The sequence below is a fragment of the Pteronotus mesoamericanus genome, unplaced genomic scaffold (assembly GCF_021234165.1).
Source record: "Pteronotus mesoamericanus isolate MK-2021 breed Mesoamerican mustached bat unplaced genomic scaffold, CSHL_Meso_final contig_50, whole genome shotgun sequence".
NCBI lineage: Eukaryota > Metazoa > Chordata > Mammalia > Chiroptera > Mormoopidae > Pteronotus > Pteronotus mesoamericanus.
The window spans coordinates 27,827,660-27,851,571 of record NW_026555186.1 but is presented as its reverse complement, the minus strand read 5'-3'; the positions used below and the strand labels follow the sequence as shown (position 1 = coordinate 27,851,571).

Below are 23,912 nucleotides of genomic sequence, written 5' to 3'. Positions count from 1 at the left end.
ATCAGTACTGGTCACCATTTTCCCTTCAAAACAGAAGACTATACAGGCTATAAATGAAAGAAAGGTAATGAGAGCAAAAGAAGCCACTGATGGTGCCTAAGAATTAGGGCTGCAGAATCCAGACTAGGACCCTGCCTATAGAGAGCTGTAGAACAGCTGAAAACCTTCAAGGACTTATGAATATATCACTGAGAAGTAGGTGCCCAGATTTTTACAAGACTTCTCCTGAATTGTAGCTTACTCCATCAGATTTTTTTGTGTAACTCAGGTATGTAAATTGAGAAGTCTTTGGTGTTTTCTTTCTAATATGTGATGCAAATGATTGGTCAGATTCTGTTTTAGCTTTTGATTATTGTACTATGTTGTATGCCAAAACAGGCAAAAATGAAGAGAAATAATTTTGAGGTCTTCGAGTATTTATTGTTCTTGCTAAAGTATGTGTTGTCACTAGCAGACTTGGGCTCTGGCATTTAGCTGTTGATTAATTGGGTTTTGGCATCTGTGTACAAGTCTCGGCTCCTGACTGCTTTGTTCTTGTTGAACTTAGGTTCATAATCCTGATGGGATAGGATAATTAAGCATAGAATCACGAGATGCCCTGAAAAGTACTTCAAATAAAATAAGTGATTCAACTAGGAAATTAATAGCAAATCATGAATCTGTCTGCTGGACAGAAATTGGTAATGAAGTAGCTCCAAATCAGAATCTGTAGAAAGTAGAAAGGGCTTGGATTTATAAATGGATCTTTTGGTCACATTTATTTGTATAACACAGTTTCCATCTAAAAATGTCACCTCAAAAATCAAAGAAGAAAAAGCCCATCTGTTGTAAAAATAAAATTAAAAGTTGTGTGGTACAGCTGCAGGTTAATCTGGGGTGAGCATCACTGCAAAAACAATTGTGTAAAGTTCTACTTTATGTCGATAGTAACGTATTATTATTGCAGTAATTATTTATTTTACTCCTGTTTTTATTGTACAGTAATACATGCTAATTATAGCAGAACTAGAAAGTAAATAAAAGTAAAATACTACATCACTATTGATACACATTCTCATGCATATGAAAAAACTAGCACATATTGATAAATGCACACAACTTAATTGGCTTTTTCTATCACAGTTGTTAATTCTATATATATTATTTTGTAATAAGCTTTTTAAAAAACATATAGTTAGGCCCATCTTGCATCAGTAAGTAAAGGTCTTACCTATTTATGGATATGTAAACTGGGTTTACCTTCTTACCTAATATTGAACATTTAGTTTATTTTCAGTTTGTCTCTATTATAAGTAGTGCTACATGGGCATCCTTGTATATATAACATATCTGTAAACTTACTTGATTATTTCCTTATACTGTATTTATAGAAGTAGAATTGTTAGGACAAAGCCCATGCACATTTATGAGTTTTTACATTAGATTACCAGAATGTTCATTAAAAAAGCTGAATCAGCTATATTCCCAGGTCAGTTTTCTTTTACTATACTGATACAGAATATTATAATTCTGTTAATTTTTGTCATTCTGATATACTAAAAGTGGTATTTTTGCTTCTTGGATGTTTGGACGCTTTATATCCCTGGCTACTTTCTCTTAGGTTAACAGTACACTGTTAACTTTTTACTAATAAACTATTCTACCCAATACACCTCTTTTTGACTCTGTAACTGTAATAATAAGCATAGTTGTATTCCTTTTAAATGGATAAGAGATAGAGATCTGAGCTACATTTGAGCCCTCTTAGAAGAGTTTATTTTTGTTCAATAGAATTTTGTTCATTACAGTTCTGTTGTGTTATCAAAGGACAATTTTCTATTAAAATTACTATATTAATAATGTTAGGAAAATTCAGTTAGCCTCCTAAAATGGCATACTGACTGACTCAAATGTAAGGTGAAAGAAAGGGTTATAATTGGAGTGCCATCACTTCTTATTTCAAATATGTTTCATCTCCATTTTTTTTTTTTTTTTTAATAGTTCGTTTGGTATGAAGATGCTGTGTGTGTTAGCTCAGCATTTTCAACTCTGGGCCCAAAAAAAATCAAGGTCATGATTCCCGAAATTATGCTTAGTCTAATTAAAACTTGCAAATACTATTAAAGCAGGGAAAACCTGCCTCAGTAATTTTGGTCTAGTCTTTTTTTTTTTTTCTTTTTTTTTTTTTAAGTAACAGCAGGGTTTACTATATCAAATTTTGAGCCTAAGAAAATGGTAAATTTAGCTTGTGTTTATTCTTGTCCAACTTAACAGTCCCTTGTTTCCCACTTATTTTGATATACAGTTATAACTGAAAGTAACTGGTCACACATTCCATAGTCACTGCCCCCAGTCATAAGATTTACTACTTCATATTGTATTTCAGTGAACACAAAATTCTTTAAAATGGTATTATATCTTTCCTCTTAATGTTATTATCTAGAGGAAGATGCTTGGATAAAGATTTCATGATGAAGGCTTTGCGGAAATGGTTACTATAATAACTATTTCTACAATAACCGAGTATTTCTTTAGTTTCTTTAATTTCCTAGGAGTAGAGCATTGAATACATCTTGTTTGTTTCTTTATTGGACTTTTTCAAGCCTTCTTAAATCAAGGAAGTAGATAAGACCAGAAGACTGAAAACTTTCATAGATGCAGTGGTAACTGTGAGATAGGAACACCATTGTTTTCATCTATCGAAAGAGACAATGTTAAGTGTGCTTTACTCCACATTGTTTTAACTTAGGTTACCCCCTATCAATTTATATTTATGGAATCTGGTTTCTTTTGGACCAGAACAAATCATTTTTCAAACTTTTGAAAAGAGCTAATTCCGAAATAACCTCCCAAATAAAAACGCAATTACCCTCATAATTTCCAACAAAAAGCTAAATGATACTAATTATTCTTTTTAAACAGAACTCTCTTCTTTTAGTAACAGAATAAAATCCTGGGGGATGGGGGAACTAGAGGGTGGAAGGATTGAGCCAAAAGGAAAAAGAACTCATGGACACGGACAACTGGTGATTTAGGGGGAGGAAGGGGATATAAGGGGACTAAATGATAATGGGAAAAAAATACAATTAAAAAGTAAAAATAAAATCCTTCACACTTTTCCACAGGGGTAATCCATTAAAAGTAGGGCTGACTTGGGGGAAGCCTGTCCTTCTGCCTCTACTCACATAATAAATATATAGGTGCTTTTTACCTCCATTGTCCAACATAAAAAGTTCATTTAAATCTAAAGATTTTTAAGATTTTGGGATCTAGAATGGATAAAAATTTCTCCCAATCACGATGTGACACAGACAGAGGAAGGTGCAGTGCTACTGTGGTGGTGTAATTTATGAATACTAACTGAAACTACTTTTGTTCTTCCTGTTTTGGAAAAGAGCTACATTTTTAATGTATTTGTAACTTGGAATCCCACATTAGTTGTCCTTTCCTTCTAAAAGCGTATTTCAATATTACAGGGGGCACACCAGTTTTTCCAGGCAGCCCCGAAGTTATGTTTTTTAATTTAGGCTTTGTAAAGTTAATAGTCATATTTTAAATTTTCTCTCAAGTATGTGACCCAGCACCATTCACAATGTTTTGAGGATTATGAATAAAGAAATAAAATACTATGTTAGTGTTTATGTAGTACAAAAATAGATTATAGAATCTCAGCATGTATTTTTATCAAAAGCCTTTTTATGATCATTGCCAACTAAGGAGACACTTAAAGCTACCTGCCTTCAGGAACCAAAAATGCATTCTGAGATCCAGAAAGCCTGATGTAGTAGAAGTACATGTCACAGTTTCTATCGATAGCATACTTTGCATAGAAAACCCCTATCTACAGGGTTAATAATTTTAAGAGTTTCTGCCCCAAACTATTAATTTTGTATTTAATGTATTTATTTCAAAATATGTATAAACTTGGTTCTTGTTTTTTATTCCTAATGAACACAATAGACTTCATGTAAATGTAAGTAAACAATTGAAGTATACACATTTTCCATTCTTTTCTGCCTTCTCTAGTGTATTTATTACGTAAAACAAAATTATGAGTAAAAAGTTAGGAAATAGAGCTTAGAAAAAGTGTCTGTGCATAGAAGGCAAAGGAGCCAGTTCCTTCAGAGACAGTCTTTATCATTTCAGTGAAATAACAAAAGTTTCATTACTTTTTTTAGGTAATCTTGCCATTTAATGAGCTCTCTAGTATCTCAATGTAATCTTAAATATAGAAACACTGGCCTAGATGGTCTCTTCATGCTTCTTTTATCCTTAGAGTTTAGTGATTTTTATGCTTTAAGGAAACATTCTCTGTAAGGAAGCATTTTATAGTAAAGGAAGGAATTTTTTTTTTTTTAAGAAAATGCTGATTTCGGTCATGTGACACACATTAGGTCCAGTATACAATATGTTAATTGATTGAAGCATCTTACTTCCCTGCATTTCTCCCTCCTGTCATTAACCTAGATATGATGGTATCTGGAATGTGGACTAAACTCTTCAATACTATTTAAAACTTACTAACCATTGTGCATTTGATTGCTCAGCTTTCTAAGAACAGCATTTCTGAACTGAAGTAAACTGAGTACTATTCTGTTTTAGAGATTATGTCACACCTATTAATTGGATGTGGATTCTTACAGCTTTAATTATTTTTTTCAAGGTTGAAGAAATGGTAAAGAACCACATGACGTATTCATTACAGGATGTAGGTGGAGATGCCAATTGGCAGTTGGTTGTAGAAGAAGGAGAAATGAAGGTAATTTCCAATGAAATGTTACAGATTGCTAATTGCAACTCATTACAGCAGTATTACTTTTTTAAATTAATTTATTTATTTTTTCCAATACATTTGTCTCTGCCTTCCCCCCACTACTTTCCCCTGCACCCCTCCGCCTCCCTCAGTCTTTCCCCACCTTGGTTTTGTCTATGAGTCCTTGCTATATGTTCCTTGACTTGCCCCTTCCCTTCCTTTTCCCCTGCCCACCCCTCCCTCCTTCCCTCTTGTCTCAGTTGGTTTCTTTTTTCTTTCAGTGTTGCTGGTCTTATTTTCCTTGCATCTTTGTATTGTTGGTTAGGTTCCGCTTATAGGTGAGATCATATGGTATTTGTCTTTTGCCCCCTGGCTTATTTCGCTTAGCATAATGCTCTCCAGTTCCATCCATGCTGTCGCAAAGGGAAATAGTTCTTTTTTTCTTTCTGCTGAGTAGTATTCCATTGTGTAAATGTACCATAATTTTTTATCCAATCATCTACTGATGGGCATTTATTACATATGACCAAAGAAGCACCAGATATTGAGAAATAAAATATTCTTTTGCTTCCCTTGTTTAGCTTTTATATAATTTCTTTATGATCAGATCTATGCACAAACCATTCTGTTTTGCCTAGGCAATGGAGAAAATAAAATTTTGTGGTTTAGGTATGAAAAAATCACCATTAGCTGATAGCTCTCTATTTGGATGTTTCTCTCTCTCTTTCTCTTTTTTTTTTTTTAACTATACTAAACGTTGTGCCCAGATATCACTTCACATTACCCTTTTTGGTCTATACCTCATTTCTTGTCCTTTCTCTTACAACCTTTTTTTGATATTTGGACATTGGTCAGCTAATGTTCACATCCCTAAACACAGGAGACAGAGAATAAGAGCAAGGACCAGGAGATCAGAGATAGATTGAAAAGCAGCAGCATTGAGTTTTGGATTACTTAACACCCAAGGCACTGTACTAAAGAAAAGATGTGTAATAAGATTCCCTCTAAACTGAAACTTTAGTTAGGTAAAGAAGATATTGACATTTAAAAGATACTGTGACTTGGCTCCATCTGATAATGTACTGAATGAAGAATACAGAAGGATAGTGGAGAAAAATTTGGAAAAGAGAGAGGACTCTGATTTGAAACAATGAGGTTGTTTTACACTGAGGAAAAGCATTTGAACTATGTCTGGATATGGAAAAATGTGGACAAAAGTAAGGTGAGGGCATTTTAGACAAATACAACATGAGCAAAAACTTAAGAGCTGATTTGCTTTTTTTAAATTTAAATTTATTTTTCAACTATAGTTTACGTTCAGTATTACTTTGTATTAGTTTCAGGTGTACAGCATAATGGTGAGACAGTTGTATACTTTACAAAGTGTTCCCCCTGATATTTTCAGTACCTGCCTGGCACTATACATAGTTATTGCAGTCATTGACTATATTCCCTGTGCTGTGCTTTACATTACCATGACTATTTTCTAACTACCAATTTGTTCTTCTGAATTCCTTTACCTTTTTCACCCAATCTTCCAACCCTCTCCCCTCTGTCAGCCATCACTCTCTTCTTTGTATCTGAGTTTGTTTCTATTTCATTTGTTCATTTATTGTGTTCTTTAGATTCCCTGTATAAGTGAAATCATATGATATTTGTCTTTCTCTGACTAATTTTCACTTACTGAAAGCTAGTTTTTTATTCAGGAGATTTGTATAGACTGTGTTAACCAGAACTATTCCAGCAAACGGGATACAATATCAGATGTTAGAATTACCTCTCCTCCTGAATCGAAAACAAATTAAGAAATAAGATAGAGGAGACTTGCAAATGAGATTACAAAATGTTATGATTCTTATAAGCTGATTCGGTTACAGGGAGTACAGCTGTCTTGGGGTCTTGCTAATATGTTATCTCTAAACATAATGTTCTGACATACTGGGGTAATCACAGGCCTTCCCCACAAGATCAAGCCCTAAAAGCAGACCAGGATGCATGCTCTCTGCAGAAGAAGGTATTGAGCCACACCTGCTAGTTCTCCCTCTGTCCTCGTCTTTCAGATAAGTCACTGTTTCTCCCCTTAGGAAGATTCCAGGAAGTGAAGGGACTAAACAGAAGAAAAAAATTGCTCCTACAGCTTAGAACATTAGCAAGAGAGAAATCGGGCTGGATTATGGGGAGTATAAACCCATTAAAGAGAATGGTCTGTCATTTGTAGCAGTAGGTGAGCCACTACACAAAGTAACATTTTCAAGCTGATAGAGAATAAACAAGAGATCAAGAAAACCTCTTGATAGAAGTCAGGTACAGGATAATGAAAGCTTACCTAAAAGGACAGTAGAAAAGTCAAGCTGTTAGATGTCTTATCCAAGATTGGAAACAAGTTTAATAGCTACGTGAAGTGTGAGAAAAGGCATGAAAAGTGTACAGAACTCCAGTTTAGCTGACCAGGAAAACAACAGTCCCAATAATGAATAAATAAGCATGTAGGGAAAGGTGTTTGGTGAGAGAGATTGTAAAAAAGAAAGTAAATGTGAAATGTCTAAGAGTATCTGGCTCTGTAGGCACTCCATAAAGTGAGAGTTGATTCTCCCTATGATAATGTTTATTCATTTATCGAACTTATTACTGAGTTCTCTAAAGTAGCAAAGCCTCTGTGATTTTGAAATAATTTTAATCAGACTGTTAGATAGATACACAGTCTCAGTATTTAAAGAGAGCATAGATCTTTATTTCATTTTAGCTTTCAATCATCAATTCAACAAGTAATTGCTTTACTGTGTTTCAGATACTGTTCTGGATGCTGGGGATATTAGCAGTTGAACAGAGTGCTTTAAATCAGTATCCTTAAGGAGATTATATACTAACCAAGTTTATTTGTCCTTCTTAGCCATGTCAGAGAGCCTTTGAGAATATTCACTAAATAATGCCTGATTTAAATTGATATTTTTTTTTTAACAACTCATGGTAATTATTTATTACATGCATATTTTCTTAGTTAAAGTTTTCCTTGGATTTGTAGTTTTTTAATGTTTTTTGTGTTTATGTGTAAACAATTTACATTTTTAAACTTACTTTTAGCAGAATACTTATGTTCCATAAAGAGATTTTCATAAATCCTAAAATCCAGTGACGTTTAAAAACATGCTTTCAAGTTTGTACTTTAGGGGTTTGATTTTTATTTTTTAAACAGGTCTTTAACTATGTCCTATGTAGGTATATAGGAGAGAAGTAGAAGAAAACGGGATCGTTCTTGATCCTTTGAAAGCTACCCATGCAGTTAAAGGAGTTACAGGACACGAGGTCTGCAATTACTTCTGGAATGTTGATGTTCGCAATGATTGGGAAAGTAAGCTGCTATAATACTATTTTAATTTAATATCAAATTCAACCTGGTTTTCTGCTAGTTTACAAAATCAGTGTAGAAAATATCTGGAGAATGATACAGGGGACTGATAATGCTTTACATTTAAATAGAGCTTTTCACAGTGTAAAATTCTTAGTATATTATAGCATTTGATTTGCTGCCTCAACAGTCCTGCATAGATAGGTAATGAAGTAAAATTCACATCGGTCTAGTGACTTGTCAAAGGCCACAGAACTAGTTAGAGGGAAATCCAGGACTAAAATTAAGATTTCTGTTTTATCTAACTTTTCTCCTAGACTGTTTTGTTTCCCCGGTAAATCCTAGATGAATCCTGCTGTGGTTTATTTAGTTACTTTGGCAGGGGGCTTTCCCTTAGGCACCACATTTCATAAATAGATGCTTCTAAGCATTATAAGATGTGTATCAGTGGCAGTTTGACATTCTTTTTGCATAAATATAGTCACCTAAGCCTAGATAAAACAGTTTATACAGATCCATTAAATTAGGGATTATAAGGAGGGGCATAGTGTCAGGAAATAATTTGTGCCTGAGAAATGCAGTGTGATTAGAATTAAATTGCTTTCTGGTTGTGAAAGCTAAATAGTGCACCAAAGAAAGAGCGATTCCCCGGTGACCAGGTCTCACAGCCACTATCTGTAGCCCTAATAACTTAGGTATTAACTACCTTCAATTTGAACTTAGCCCAAGTGGGGCAGAATCCTGTTCATTCTGTCATAGTGTTCATTTATAATTTGACTTTCAGTATAAGTGAATTAATCACATTCTAGGAAAAAGATAATATGTCTTTTTGACTAATATTTTCTCTTTATTTCAGCAACTATAGAAAACTTTCATGTGGTAGAAACATTAGCTGATAATGCAATCATCATTTATCAGACGCACAAGGTAAGCATCACTTTGATCCAAAAAGGTTCCACTGTAGTTCGAACTGAGTCATAGCAATTATCTGAAGTAAAATTTGGCAGAAAATTAAATGCCAGAAAAGGTCTAAAGACTTTATTAAAATTCAAGAATCCAAATATTTTTCTAGCATCTAGTCTCTCTTTATAGGAGATAAATGACAGTTAATGAATGTGAAAGTGAATCATAGTTTCCTGTGATAACAATATAATAAGGGGAGTGGAAAGTATTAGCCTATGTTAAGACTAATAGAGTGAACGTGATCCTCAGTGTATTATCTGAAAGCAATGGAAAATTGCTGAGCATGACTATTGAGAGGTTGATCATATACCAAAGTACACAGAAACATAGTCATCTGAATTGGTTCCCTTTCATTTCTTCCTCTGCTGATCTAGATTTAAAATTTTTAAATTAATATTTATCTTACTCTATTCCACTCTCTTCCCCTTCTGAAAATTGCCAAATACTATTTCGAATAATGAGTAATAAAGTGCCATGGCTGGTGTGGCTCAGTGGATTGAGTACCACCCTTGTGAACTAAAAGGTTGCCTGTTCAATTCCCACTCAGGAAACATGCCTGGGTGGCAGGCCAGATCTCCAAGTGGGGGCATGTGAGAGGCAGCAACCAATCAACGTTGCTCTCACTTTCTTCCCTCACTTTCTTCCCTCACTTTCCCTCTCTTTAAAAATAAATAAATAAATAAATAAACGAATGAATACCTTTTTAAAAAGAATAACAAAATGAATTTAAATTTTGGAGAGATCCACCAAAAGCAATACTATATGTTATATAGGAAATAAAATGATTCAATAAGTACTTCACTTTTCTTTTTCCAGTGATTTTTTAATTGAGCTGAATATACGAAAATATTTGAGGTTTGCTTTGTATTTCTTAAGCTCAGTCTTGTCACCTGAGTCATTTTATATCTAATAACTATGAACTAGGCTTCATTTTACATGGTAGCTGCTCAAGAAATGTGTAACAATGAAGATTCTATTTCAGCATACAGATTTGAGGAGGTGGGTCCAAGTGAAATCTGAAATTTAGTAGATGTTAAAATTTCAATTACTTGCCCTATAATTTAGAATGAAAATAAATGACCAATAATTTAGATTCAGAAGAGTGTTATTATCTGAAGATAACTGATCCTGGAAAACAGTCTGCTGCGAGCATATACTTTACTTGGTAAATAGTAGATGGGGGGGAAGATTATATAGGTTGTACTAAGTTTATTTCTTGAAAAATAAAACTAAAAACTGTTAAAATATGTATCTTATGTAAATCTTATATGTAACAAAATTTAAGTTATAATTATTTGAATAAACAATTTATCCTAGCATTTTTTCCAACAATATCCAATAACGCTATACATCTTTCTCTTTAGACTTGGCTTCTTTTATAATATGGCCTTAAATAGGGCTACTCACCTCCTGATATTTAAGTTATTTGCATCTTTTAAATTTTTCTTATCATCCTTTTGGATTCTCATTTATTTTAAGCTGGACAAATTTTCATTTATTATTGGCTTCACATGCACTTCTGCAACACTACTTTTGTCGACTTCAAGAAGTTTTGTATCTTTAAAAGATAAACTATTTCACTTTGCAAATGATTTGTGTTGTATTGACACTGAGTTTTTGGCTCTATTTTATACTCAACAATTAGAATCTCGCACTTAAAAGTACATAGTTACAGTTTTCTGTGACCTAGGTACTATGTCATTCCAACAGCTGTTTTTCCTTATATACCATAAAGTTCAGAGGTTCTGTCTAACTGATTTGGAATTCTTTAAAAGTGATTATGCCATCACACGAGGAGTCTTCTTTGCCTGAAGTCTTTGCTTTAAAGTCTCTGAACAATTAACACTGAGGTTTAATACTATACTTAAAAACAGGACGTTACCAGAGTCTATGGGAGGGGGTACTGGAGTGTCTGCCATTGCTTAATTGGTAGGGTTTCTGTTAGGGAAGATAAAAAAATTTGGAAGTAGATAGTGGTGATGTTTATATAACATTGTGAATATAATTAATACCACTGAATTGTACACTTAAAAGTGTTTTAAATAGCAAATAACCACAATTTTAGAAAAATAGTAGAATGTTAATCCTTTGGTAATAGTTTGACAAATCCATTAACTAGGTGTTCATAATTAATCCTTTGGTGGGTATTGTCAGACACTGTTCATTTAAAATTTGACAGATTTGACCTTCAACTAAGACATTTATTGATCTTACATCTATTTCTCTTAGTTCCATTTTACATATAAATAAAAGTAGTTTAAATTATCAAATGATTTTTACTTCTTCCACAGAGAGTGTGGCCTGCTTCTCAGCGAGATGTATTGTATCTTTCTGCCATTCGAAAGATACCCGCCTTGACTGAAAATGACCCTGAGACTTGGATAGTTTGTAACTTTTCTGTGGATCATGACAGTGCTCCGGTAAGTACACTGTATAAATGTATATAGTTGTACAGTATAAAGCTGACTACACAATGCAATGCAAAAGTGATTAAACACATACCCTACACACACAGATACTAGATTTGATCATGATTCTTAGATTCTGTGTTATGTTGGCTTTGGGGAATAATATAGTCCATGTGTTATCTGAGGGACAGTAGTCATGGCTGTGAACAGTTCAGCTGGTCCATCTTCCTTTCCTCCTGAGGTGGAGTGAGACAGAGCTGATAGGTAATATACATAGACTACTTCTCACAGTTGCCTCTCAAGCCATTATTAACTACTGGCAAGACCTCTGTGGTTTCCGCCTTGATTTAGCTCCATTTACTAAGTAATAGGAGGGAAAATCATTTCTGGTATCCTGTCAGCTTGGCATGTGTTATTTCTTGGTGTTTACAAGATTTTGTTGGAGCTTTTGATGAGTTATGGTTTTGGTTAAGCTAGCAGTAGTAGACCAGTAGAGATTACAAAATACTTGGTATCTTCTCTACTGGTGTTTTGTTTTTATTTTTTTGTTTTGGCAGCTGAACAATCGATGTGTCCGTGCCAAAATAAATATCGCTATGATTTGTCAAACCTTGGTAAGCCCACCAGAGGGAAACCAGGAGATTAGCAGGGACAACATTTTATGCAAGATCACATACGTAGCTAATGGTACGTATTTCAGTTGTTTGTTTCTGCTGCTTTGTAATGTGGATGTTCTTAGTGTGATCTACACGGTAACATCGTTTAGAGAAATACCATCACAAATGCCTTTTGAGTGTTTATTCTTTACATAAGTGATTTTTAATTTGGAAAGATGTATATCAAAACTATTGGGAAACTTTCAGTATTGACCCCAGAACTACTATATCAGCATTTTTTAAGCTGGAGCTGGATAGGTAAATTTTAAAACTTTATATCAAGATTACTGTCATATACCCTTGTTTTTTTTGTTTTTTAATCCTCACCCAGGGACTTTTTTTTTTTCAATTGCTTTTTAGAGAGAGGGGTTTTATAGATAGTGGAAAGTAGGGAGAAAAGGAGGGATAAACGTTTATGTGAGAGAGAAACATCGGTTGGCTGCCCTTCCATATACGCCTAAACACGGCCCAGCTGGGCCCCAACCAGGGACCATACCTGCAGTCCAGGCGTGTGCCATGACCGGGAATCAAGCCTGCGACCTTTTGGTTTGCAGGTTGATGCTCAGTCAACTGAGCCACGACAACAACGGCTATCCTTGGTTTTAACAACCATTTTATTGAATGTTTACCTGAAATAATATACATAGACTTAGGAATATAAGCAACAGTTTGGGGAAAGGAAATTAGTACTTTTTCCTGTTGTCAGGCTTGCTCATTTTCTGTGTCATTGTTTGGTCCATCATCCTTAATTAGAAGTTAAGTACATATTTATTTGATACCATCCTGCTGCTGGACACCCCTGTTGCTTTGATTCTTTACTACACCCATTTTTTTCCTGCAGTAGTTAATGAAGTTCCATCTAATCAAATCCTCATAATGTCTTTATAAAGGACCCTAACTGCTACTATGTTTAAAGAGACAGTTATGCCCGAGTAAGTTACTATTTGATTATAGTACATTTTGATGAATAAATCTGCCTCAAGTAATGTAAAGTCTAGCTATACCAATATTTACCTATAATTTAGGGAAGTAAAAACACTTTAGAAAGATAATAAATGCTTTCTTATTTGCTATCTGTTCCTGCCTGATGGTTAATATTAAGGATTAATGGTCAAGACTTTAAGAGATTCTGATTGTTCCAACATGAAGAATTTTTTAAAAGCAAAGGAACAAAATGAGTAAATGCTTCATGTGTATTTGGAGAATTACATCTTAATATCTTTAAATTTTTCTTTAACTCACAGTGAACCCTGGAGGATGGGCACCAGCCTCAGTCTTAAGGGCAGTGGCAAAACGAGAATATCCCAAGTTTCTAAAACGTTTTACTTCTTATGTCCAAGAGAAAACGGCAGGAAAGCCTATTTTGTTCTAGTATTAACAGGTACTGGAAGATACATGTTATCTTTTTCTTAAACTTTGCCTAACATGATTCTGCAGATATTAAAATTTAGTTAATTGTTGAAAGTAGTTTCTGTGTTTTACGATATCAATTCTCAGATAAAGAGTTGTTGTTTTTATAGCCTTAAAACTAACATTTTCACCTTTCTGCTTACATTAAATAATACCTGCTTATTTAAACAAATTTTAACATTATAGAACTCAAGAATTTCAGAAATACAAATTTTCTGTATCTTTTCCTCCACAGAAATTACTTTTAGACTTCTAAACTTAGACTTCTTCTGGACTTTTCTATATAATTATATACTTACATATATGTATTTTTGATTTTTTTAAAAAATGTGTTTATAGTTACTGATTTGCAGCTTCTTTTTCTACTTAACAGTGTATTTTATTATTCCATATAAAGATAAGAGATGTATATGCTGTCTCATTATATTAACATCTGTTATATGAATATTGCAGAATTTATTAACTAGTCCCTATGGTAACATCTATATATTGGTTTCATATTTTTACTGTCAAGAAATGCTACATTGAACATCTTTGTGCAGAGAGCAAGGATCTTTAATTTTCTTTATGTCATATGTTAACATGATTAAGAAGTCAAATGTATGAAAAGGTATACAGTAAAATTTATCCCCGTCCCCCTACTTATCCAGAGATTTTTTTTTTTTTAAGATTTTATTTATTTACTTTTAGTTAAAGGAGAAGAGAGAAAGTAAGAGAGGGGGAGAAACATCAGTGTGTGGTTGCTGCTTGCATTCCCCCAGCTGGGGACTTGGTCCACAACCCGGCCATGTGCCCTGTCTGGGAATCAAACCAACAGCCTTTCAGTTTGCAGGCCAGCCCTCAAGCCACACCAGCCAAGACAAGAGAATTTTTTTTTAATGCCTGAAAAAGCAAATCAGTTGTATTGCTCCCACACGTACTCTTTTGTTGTTGAAGAAAACATAACATACTATACACATCATTCTGCATCTCGTTATTGCACTCTTTATTTTCTTGAAGGTCTTCACATGTGGTAGGGAGCTTCTTCATTTTTTTAAGGCTATTACAGTATCTCACTGTATGGATATACGTAATTTATCTAACCTCTCTTTGTAAATGTTAAAGTTGTTTTCAATTTTTTGTTAGAACAGTGTTGCAATTATATCTACATGTCATTTTGCACTTGCGAGTTTACAAGTGGGATGAAGTATTTGATGTGACCCCGCTGGTGCTCTGGGGCTTCATGCATTTGTAATTTAGATGTTGCCTTCAATAGAGGTTGTATTAATTTACCATTTCACCAGCAATAGTGTATTGGAATGCCCATTTTCCTGTACCCTGTCATACAATGTGTTAAATGAAGCTTTCTGATTTTTTCCAATTTGATAGGTAACAAGTACTCTTGCCATGTAGTTTTAATTGTATTTCTCTTATTACAAATGAGTTTGAGCATCTTTTGGTCCATTGGAGAACATTTGTATGATTCTGTTCTTGTGAACTCTCAGTGTGTTAATATTTAAATTTTTAATAGACTAAGGAGGAGGAAATGCCAATGTGCAAAGTACAGATCCAGAGACCTTTGGTTAATTCCCTGTGTGCTTACCTGTAGCACATGACCCTTTTAGTTTTTTTCTAACTTTCAAAGATTCCTTATACCTTCTCTTCCTTCTGATGGGATAATTTTATATTCTTAAAGTTGAAAATTTTTTAAAGATAAACTTTAATAGAGAATCTGTGTATTCCATGAATTCAGGGGGTGGGGAAATCTGTTTTGGTAGTCTTACTGTTGTTATAATAATATATTGCTGAATTTTTTGCATGTCATTTTCTTTCCTACAGTGACTGAAAGCAAGGCTGTGTGACATTCCATGTTGGAGGAAAAACTTTAAAAAAAAAATAGAATGCTCTAAGCTGGAACGTAGGATCTCTAGCCTTGTATGGCCCAGCACCTTGGCCTTGTGTACAAAAATGAAGAAATATTGCAATAGCAAATCTGAACATCTAACACTAGCTGTCTCCTGCTAGATCTCCGTGCTCAGCATATAACTATAAATACATGTAAAGTTACATGTACATGGCTATATTTTTATTTGCTTGCTCCTAGAAGAGAAAAAAAAATCAACTTTGAATCACAACTAGAAATTGATGCTTTAATTTTTTGAAACTTTTTTCAGAATTTTAAACTTAGTGTGGTCCAGCCCAAGATCCTTAGTTGTATCAGGTTTTGTGCCCAAAAGCAAAGCACAAAAGTTGAACGCACATGGGGCCATGTGCTTTCCGTGCACCAACTACCTGGATGGGCTTCTTTTTTCAGGCCTACAGTTAAATCTGTTTCCAGAATTTTTTTATTTTATTTTATTTTATTTTATTTTATTTTATTTTATTTTATTTTATTTTATTTTATTTTTGCTTTGTATAATCATAGAATTCATTGCTGCTGATTTCCATAATGATTCATGTTGTCATGTAATGTGTCTCTTAATAACTGAGGGCTGTCAATAACCTGTGATTTTTTTGTTTTTTCTGTAGTCTTACTCCCATGAAGAACTTTGGTTCTGACGGAGAAAGAAGGAAAAGCTTTATTTTTTTCCCCCTAGACATCTTTACATTTCATGTATTTTTAGTTGTATACCGATGTGGCACAGCTTTTGTTTTCGTTTGTTAGAAACACAACTTGGCAATTCCTAAATTGGCTCTGCCTGCCTTCAAACAGAAATCTGCACAAACCTTGTGGGTATAAACTACTTTCTGGTAAAATGGTCAGGGTAAACTGAGCTCACATTTTTATGAAATTTGTAAGAGGATATACAGTTATTACTCATAAAAGCAAATCAGACTGAGTTTGACCTTTCATTCAGTATTTTTACTCTTCAGTAACAGGTATGTTTTTTAGTTTTTCTAATTTGAGTTAGTTTAAAAGATACGTTGCAAGATATGCATAGAGAATGTGAGCCATGCCCCTGTTTGCCTCTTGATCAGAAACTTCAACAGAGCAGTAAAGGAGTCCATGTGAAATTCTTTCCTTAGTTGCTATAAGAACTTAAATGTAAAATACTTTTTTTAGTTTTACTAGTTTTAGGCCTTTGATAAAAACCTTGAAGCATGGAGTTGAGGCAAGAAATTTTACTCATTGAAGTAGAAATGACTGCCCACTTCAAAATCTTCATTATGTTTATATACAAATGTGCTTACATAAATCAGAGGCATTTTGTAGATGCTTTTCTGACTTGTTCATCTCTGTAGAAACACAGAAATCAGATCCATTTTGTAAAGCAGAAAGTCATGTCATGTGGAACATGTCCTGTATATATTTCATACATGGTAATGGAGTCTTAATGATAAATGCAAGGTGATAATTTAATGATGGGATTAGTCTGATCACTTAATATGCACAATCCTGGAAGTGAATTACTTGCATCAGATATAGTGGTATTTATTATTCTGTACAGAGAGAAAAATACATATAAAACATATGCTTAACATTACATGCACGCAGGTTTCATGCTCCATAAATCTTTTCTATTTTTTAATTTACCTTTCTCTAAATGATGTGCATGGAATATGCCTTATATAGAAAAATGCTGTTCATAATTTGACTATGTGGAAAAGTGCCTATGGTGGTAATGCTAGTAAGGCAAATAAGACAAATTATCCTATCAGTTTACTACATCACCATTTAACATTTTATATTGTGCTGTTTAAAAAGAAAAGTTTATACCTCAAATGTGTATTTTATTTTACAATCAGCTGTGGGTTGGGGTGTGGGAGGGTTAGGGAGGGAAGGTATATTCACCATAAGACGCTGATGGAAATCTTTAAAAAAATTCTATATGCCCACTATAAATATTTCTCTGTTTGCCATTTTTTCTGGTAACTATTATGAACACAGACAAGTAACTCTTTCGTAACTAAATTGGATAGCTTTATTTTACAAAGGTATGGGAAGTTTACAAAGCAGTATCTAAATCTAATTATCATTTGTTGCATTTGCACTAAATGTTAATGATATACTTTTGCAGTTTATTCTGTAAATAAAATGATTACACTAAAATATTTGTATTAAAAAAGAAAAAAGATGCATTTTACCTTTAGATAATTGCACTGGTACTTCACTAGAGTTAATCCTGTCCAACCAGATATAGAAATTAGGAGAATGTGAAAAGAATTTAAAAGTGGTCAAATTTTAGAGAGGTACTAGCCCTTTAGACAGTATTCAGACCCTCTAGAATTATTTCCATATGGCGAATTCCTACATACTCTTGAATATACATGATGTATTCTCATCTACAGTTATTTACTACTTCTCTTCCCCAAGCCCAAAAAAAAAAAAAAAAAAAAAAGATCTTTCTACTCTCTTTTCTACTCAGTTACCCTTTTGTACTGCAATCGAAACAAAATATTGGTGATGAGGGGTTTTGTTCCCTGAGTGAGAACAGTGTTTTAGTTAGAATTCAGAACTCCTGATTTTGAAGGGAGGGTAATCCTAGCAGCTCTTGGTTTGGGATCACCAGACATAGGGGCAGCCAGAGCAGGAGGAGGATGGCTGGGAGAGGTATAAGAACACAAATAAGGAAAATGAGGAATGGGTTCCCCATTTATTCGGTTTCATCAACTAATTTGTACATCTTTACAACATCAGTATCAATTGCTGTTGAGAAGTTTTTAGTTGGGGTGAGCTGGTTCTCTTGTGAAATTGTGCTGGTTATCTTTAAGCTTATCAGTTGTTTGTCCAATTAAACACTTTTACCAGTATTTAGTCCAAGTTGTACAGATGATGTATTTGGATTATTGTCATTCTTCATCTACAAACTCAAAACATAATCATTTTAAAGTACCTTGGGAGTGTATAGAGTGTAACTATTCTATAATAGCTTTATGATCCTGATGATGTTTTTAAAAAATAATAAAGTTGGATCTTCCATGTTACAATCACAAAATTAAAACCAGTATTTAAAAGTGGAAAAGTATTAAAATATTATGGACAAACGTGCTTGTTTGATTGTTTCTTTTAACCTCGAGATACTGCCTATTTAATTCCCTGAGTCGTCAAGAGCTTGAAGTACTCCAGCTAAATGTTCTTCGAACTGTAGGTTGTAACGCAGTTAGGGATCAAGAAAACTATTAATGAGTTGTGACCTGATTGTTTCTTAAAAGCAAAATAGAACAGAATGGAATAATCAGTACTTAAAATAATAAAGGTAAATATTTTGTGAATTTTTTCATATGTATAAGTGTGTGTGTGTGTGTGTGTGTGTGTGTGTGTGTGTGTGTGTGTGTAGTGGGTTACAATTTAAAATGAATTCTTTACTGTGAGTCATGGCCCAAAAGTTTTTTTTTTAATTGCCAGAGAGAAAAACCATATGTAATCAAGCATTTCTAAAATGAAAGTACAGTGCCAGTGAATCATCCACACTTATATTTACATGAATTTAGCTATGAGTAAATCATCTCATTTACTGAAATGATATGACTAACTCCACATGTTATACTCAGAGAATTTATGCCCTAGAACAAACATGAGATGGGAAATGTGAATTTGCAGTTAATTCAGTGAGTTCCTCTGTCGTTACTGGAAGACACTGAGCTTATTTCTTTCCTAGTATTCAGAGAGAACACACCATCCAAGCAATATGACCCCTAAACACCAGCTAACTAATCTGGTGGGATGCTGGAGCCAATAGTCTGGCTGCTGTGTTGAATTTATTGAGAGAGAGTATGTGGTCCTCATGACACATGTTTAAGTAGAGTTTTTCAAGAGTGATTTAACTGTATGCAGCTTTTGTCTTAGACTTGACTTTGGAATATAACCTGCAGATAGATGAAGTTAGATTGCTTCTATAGTATCTTCCAGGTTTTCTTGCCATTGTTTGAACTAGATTGCAGCAGGACTCATATTGTTGGCATTGGCAGTATCCTGCCCATTAAAACAAATCTTCTATGAATCCTCCATGTCTTTATATTTTGAATAACCTTAACTATCACAGACTATTTGACCTCTTCATTCTCCTGCAAAGAAGTCTGAGTTTAGTACTAGAACACATCTTAAAGGTCTTTGAAGTTATCAAAAATGCCCAAACAAGGTTTTCTGAGCACCCAGTATCGTGGTCCTGAATGAGGATGTCTCCATTAGGTGCCTGTAACGCACTGTGCCCGCATTTGATCTTACTGCTCCTTACAACACTGCCAGGGTGTGGCGGGGGCGGGGGGGCGGTGCTGGTGGGTGGGAGTGGTAGCATGACCACTCTCACAGAGGAGAAGGCAGGCCGGGGTTGCAGGCCTATTAAGTCTAAAGCCTTTCTGTTACACCGTTTTAATTTTAGTATTCGCTATCAAGAATATATTGTTTGATAGACTAAAAAGCTGACATGCTTGAAGCACTTTGAAGGTATGGGTCTTCATATTACATACATCAACATTGGCTTCACAAAATCCCAAATACCTGTCATAAAATCCCACCAGATATGTAAGTTTTATCTCAAAGGTTAAATTCGACCATTCTTTGATGCCTTAACTGCCCTCCTGTCTCCTAGCTTAGAGGGGTGAAATGGAACTCAGTCATAAAACAGCACCACAGACAAGCCCAAGAAGGGTATTTTTCCTTGGATTTTTCAACCCAAGGATGAGCACCAACATAGCTGTCCAACTGTTTTGTGAGCTACCTGCTGCAAAATGACCACAAGATTAGCTTACTAAAGCCACAACCGAGCCACAGCTGGTCAATGAATTGTGGTTCTTTTCCATTTACTAACCCTTGGCTACAGGGTAGCTGAGTTCAGCGGTAGGAACTCGCTAAATCAAGCTGTCAACATCCAAACCATTTTAGCATGTGGATAGCACTAATTCTGCACGCAGAACAATTCCCAGAGCAAATACTTAACTGAGCACCCACTACTCGCCTGCCGTGAAGTGTTCCAGGAAATGTATCTAAACAAAGAGGAAATAGGCTTTGAGATCAGGAGCTTTGAATAGGGGTACATTGAACTACAGACTAAGCCACATTTGAGATATACAAAATTTTATTTTTTATTCTTGGCTCTTGGGTGTGTTCTCAAGTAAGAAATGAGTTGTTGCTGTGTTTAAACAAGTTTGCCAATTTTTGTGCTGATAACATGAAATTAATAGGTAAGCTCTTCCACTCCGCTGATTATTCAATTTAATCTAAAATGACAATTTAATTTATGGTTTGTGACTGACTTTACATTCTTAACATCCCATTAGATTTTTCTGTTTTCTAAGCAGAAAAATCTCCATGTTCCTGAGTATTCATGTATTCAACATACCAAAAGGGAATGAGACTTAGAGGCTGAAAGACCAGAGTTGTTCTGGCTCTCTCACTTGAACAGCTTTGATGTTGCCAAGTTATTTCTTTTTATTTTGTTAATCTTTTTTTCTTTATTTTCATTGTTGACATCTTGCAGATGTCTCCATTCCTCCTCCCTCCCCCCTTCTCTCAACCCCTCCTCCTCTGGCCATCAGCACACTTGTCTGTGTCTGTGGGTTATGCATATGTCCTTTGGCTACTTCTTTCATCCAGTCCCCCCACCCTCCTCTGCCAGCTGTCAGTCTGTTCCATGTAGCCATGCCTGTGTTTCAAATATTGCCAAGTCATTTCAATGTCTCTAAATCTCTTCTTCCATAAAGTAATACAAAAACCACCTACCATGGCAACATCACAGGGGTGTTTGGAGAAGAGTGAGATAATGTATTTAAAATCCCTTGAAAACCTTAGAGCACTATGTGATTATAAGGATTTAGTCCACCACAGGTATGTGTTAGGTACTGTCTTTTGAATGCTAGAGATATGAAAATGAGTAGACAGAGGAATAATGACAAGAAGGATGCAAGTGTTTTGGAGCTTTAAGCCTGAATTAAGGCCCTTGGCTTGGAGCTGCGGTGGGCAGAGGGTTTTAACTTCTGTAAGAAGGTACCTATTTGACAACAGAAGGAATAAATGGAAGAGGGTAGAACTGTCCAAGAAGAATGAGTTCAGAAGGAGAACCAGGAAGAGGGACATTTTCTTCTTTTCCCCTAGGACTTAATCTTTATAAAGAGATCAGAATCTCCCAGTCAAAGGAGCTAAGAATTGTAAAGTAAATGCTGCGACAGCCCCCAGGGTCTGGGCTGCAAAGAGTTAAGTAGTTAGCTGTGCAGTTCCTGAGAAGACAGGATGAAAAGGGAGGCAATTGGCTAAGGAACTTTGTCCAGACTCCCTAAGATGCTGTGTGAAAAGGGACGGGCTATTAAACTTGAGTAACCATGCGATCCATTACAACCACTGGAAAAAAAATGCCTGTATTTGGATAATAGAATGATTCTGTATATATAAGAGAATAAATGCAGCATTTCATGGAGTATGTGGAGCTAGACAAGGCCTAAGTAGCCAGCTATCCAACTGTCTTGAGTTTTACATTTTTACAAAGAAAACAGAAAAATAGACCAGCACACCCTGAGGCCTCACAGGTCTGGATTTCCAGCTTCTTTAACACTGCCATCATCTCATTTTAAATGACTGCTATTTTCCCTTTGGGAGGAGTCCTAATTATTATGTTAGCCATTCAACATCATTGAGTACCTTTAAATTTTAGGTACTGTACTAAATTAACTAGAAAAGACATGGTTCCTGTCTGGAAGAGAGCTCAATCTGGAGGAAAATGTGCCCAAGGTCTACCCCTGGAGTACAGAAACATCTAATTATTTGTATATATTTTTATATTTTAGTTTTTTGATAATATAAATGCAATTTATCAAGAAATACATTTATTGGAGGTGTGTTTCCAAAAGTTTTTTCTGATGGGGTGTTCAAGGTTTGGATCCTACTGGGCTAGGTAGACACTGTCCTAAGCAAGTTAAAGGAGGCCCTTTCCCCAAGAGCTTTGTGATAAATCCAGGCCACACCAGCAAGCCAACTTGATGCTCTACTTGCCAAGGGTACAGTGTGAGAACACACCGATCTGTTGGAGGGGCCATGGCCGGAGGTCAGTGGGCTGCTCCGTCCAGACCTGAGTATATTTTGCCATTAAGAGCAATAAAAGTTTAAGAATGAGGTAGGGCTCTCACAGGTTATACCCTTTATCAGAGACTGAGGCAGAAAGTGAACCAAAACTTCATGGTTTCATTAGCCCTTTGAGGCCACAGCCCAAGTCCAGACAGTGAAATGGGCAGAGGTAGAGGCTGCTGTGCAATCACCAGGCTAAGAGTGAGCTGGGAGTAAGGCTCTCACCCACCACACATCATTTAGGACTAATGATACTCTGGATTTGCTTTACTGTGTCCAACACTTCTAACAGGATCCCAGCTGAGTTTAGAGTGGAGACAGAATTGCTCCCTCAACCATCCCCTACCCCTACCCTATCCACTAAAGCCTGTTTACCATTGCAAATTTCAAGTGGCAGGAAAGCAAAGGAATTCCAGTCGGCACAGCTAGATGTCTGGGGGCGGGGTGGGGGGGGGGGGCCAGTCATTCCATTCATTGAAGATATGAAGACTTCCAGTGTTGTTCAGTGAGGCGAGGGTGAGGGGGGTGGTCATAGGTGGAGCTCAGGGAGACACCAAATCCAGGTAACGTAATTTCCAGTTGTTCTCTCTCTAGGATTAATTCATAACATTTGATCTCTCCATGGCGTTCTCCAACTGAGTGCTTCTGAAGAAACATGACTCCTAATACCACTCATTAACAGCAAGCACCGCTTGCTGAAATCCACCGTTAGAGCAGCAGCAGCACCCACTGACAGAACTGCCAAAGTCCTGGCCGTGCCCCAGACCAAGGGAAGCAAGAAACCCTGGGGATGGCGCAGCACAGTTTGGACAAGTCTTCCCTGTGTTGCACACTCAGGTTGGAGAAGCCCTGAATTAATGTATTCTTTTGTGTTCTGGCCCCTAACTCCCCCTGCCAGCACAAGGCTCTCTTCTGTTGGCCTCAGGGAAACTGGGGTCCTGACACAAGAGTGCCCATCCCTCAGTCGGCAGCCCTCAAAATTGTTCAGGAGGGAAAAAGGTGGCCACATAGGAGGCATGTTCCATTACAGTGAAAAAAGGAATGTTACAAAACTGTGTATCAAAAATCATTTGCCATCTTCTGGTTTCCATGGTAGAGGTTATCCATTAATTATGCTAACTTCACAAAGTTTATCATCATCAAATTAGTCTTGGCCAGGAGAAACAGTGGCCTTGAAAATACTTTTCTATAGTGAATTTACTGCTCTTATTTTACCTTCTATATAGGGTGGATTTGTACTGATGTGTTTTGCTGCTCTGTGTCGTTTGAACTTAGACCCTTCAACAATGTGAGATGTTTCCTTTCGACCTCTATCCTCTATCCACATGCACCTCTCTGTTCACGGAATCACCCAAGCAGAGAAGGGGCTGAAAATCCTCACTGTTGCCTTTCCAACTCACTCCACTCTAGAGGAGACAAACAT

The 23,912-nt window shown here is 35.6% G+C and overlaps 1 protein-coding gene across 5 annotated transcripts in view; it reads left to right on the top strand.

Moving 5' to 3' along the window:
• Window positions 1-18,599, top strand: part of CERT1 (ceramide transporter 1) — a 101,383-nt gene extending 82,784 nt beyond the window's left edge. For all 5 annotated transcript variants that reach the window (XM_054578504.1, XM_054578500.1, XM_054578503.1 and 2 more), the window contains 7 exons: window positions 4,643-4,738; window positions 7,949-8,081; window positions 8,935-9,005; window positions 11,333-11,461; window positions 12,007-12,136; window positions 13,350-13,486; window positions 15,334-18,599. In XM_054578504.1, coding sequence (XP_054434479.1) covers window positions 4,643-4,738; window positions 7,949-8,081; window positions 8,935-9,005; window positions 11,333-11,461; window positions 12,007-12,136; window positions 13,350-13,477 — 687 coding nt within the window. In that variant the 3' untranslated portion in view covers window positions 13,478-13,486; window positions 15,334-18,599. The remainder of the gene's footprint in view (window positions 1-4,642; window positions 4,739-7,948; window positions 8,082-8,934; window positions 9,006-11,332; window positions 11,462-12,006; window positions 12,137-13,349; window positions 13,487-15,333) is intronic.
• Window positions 18,600-23,912: the final 5,313 nt, after the last annotated feature.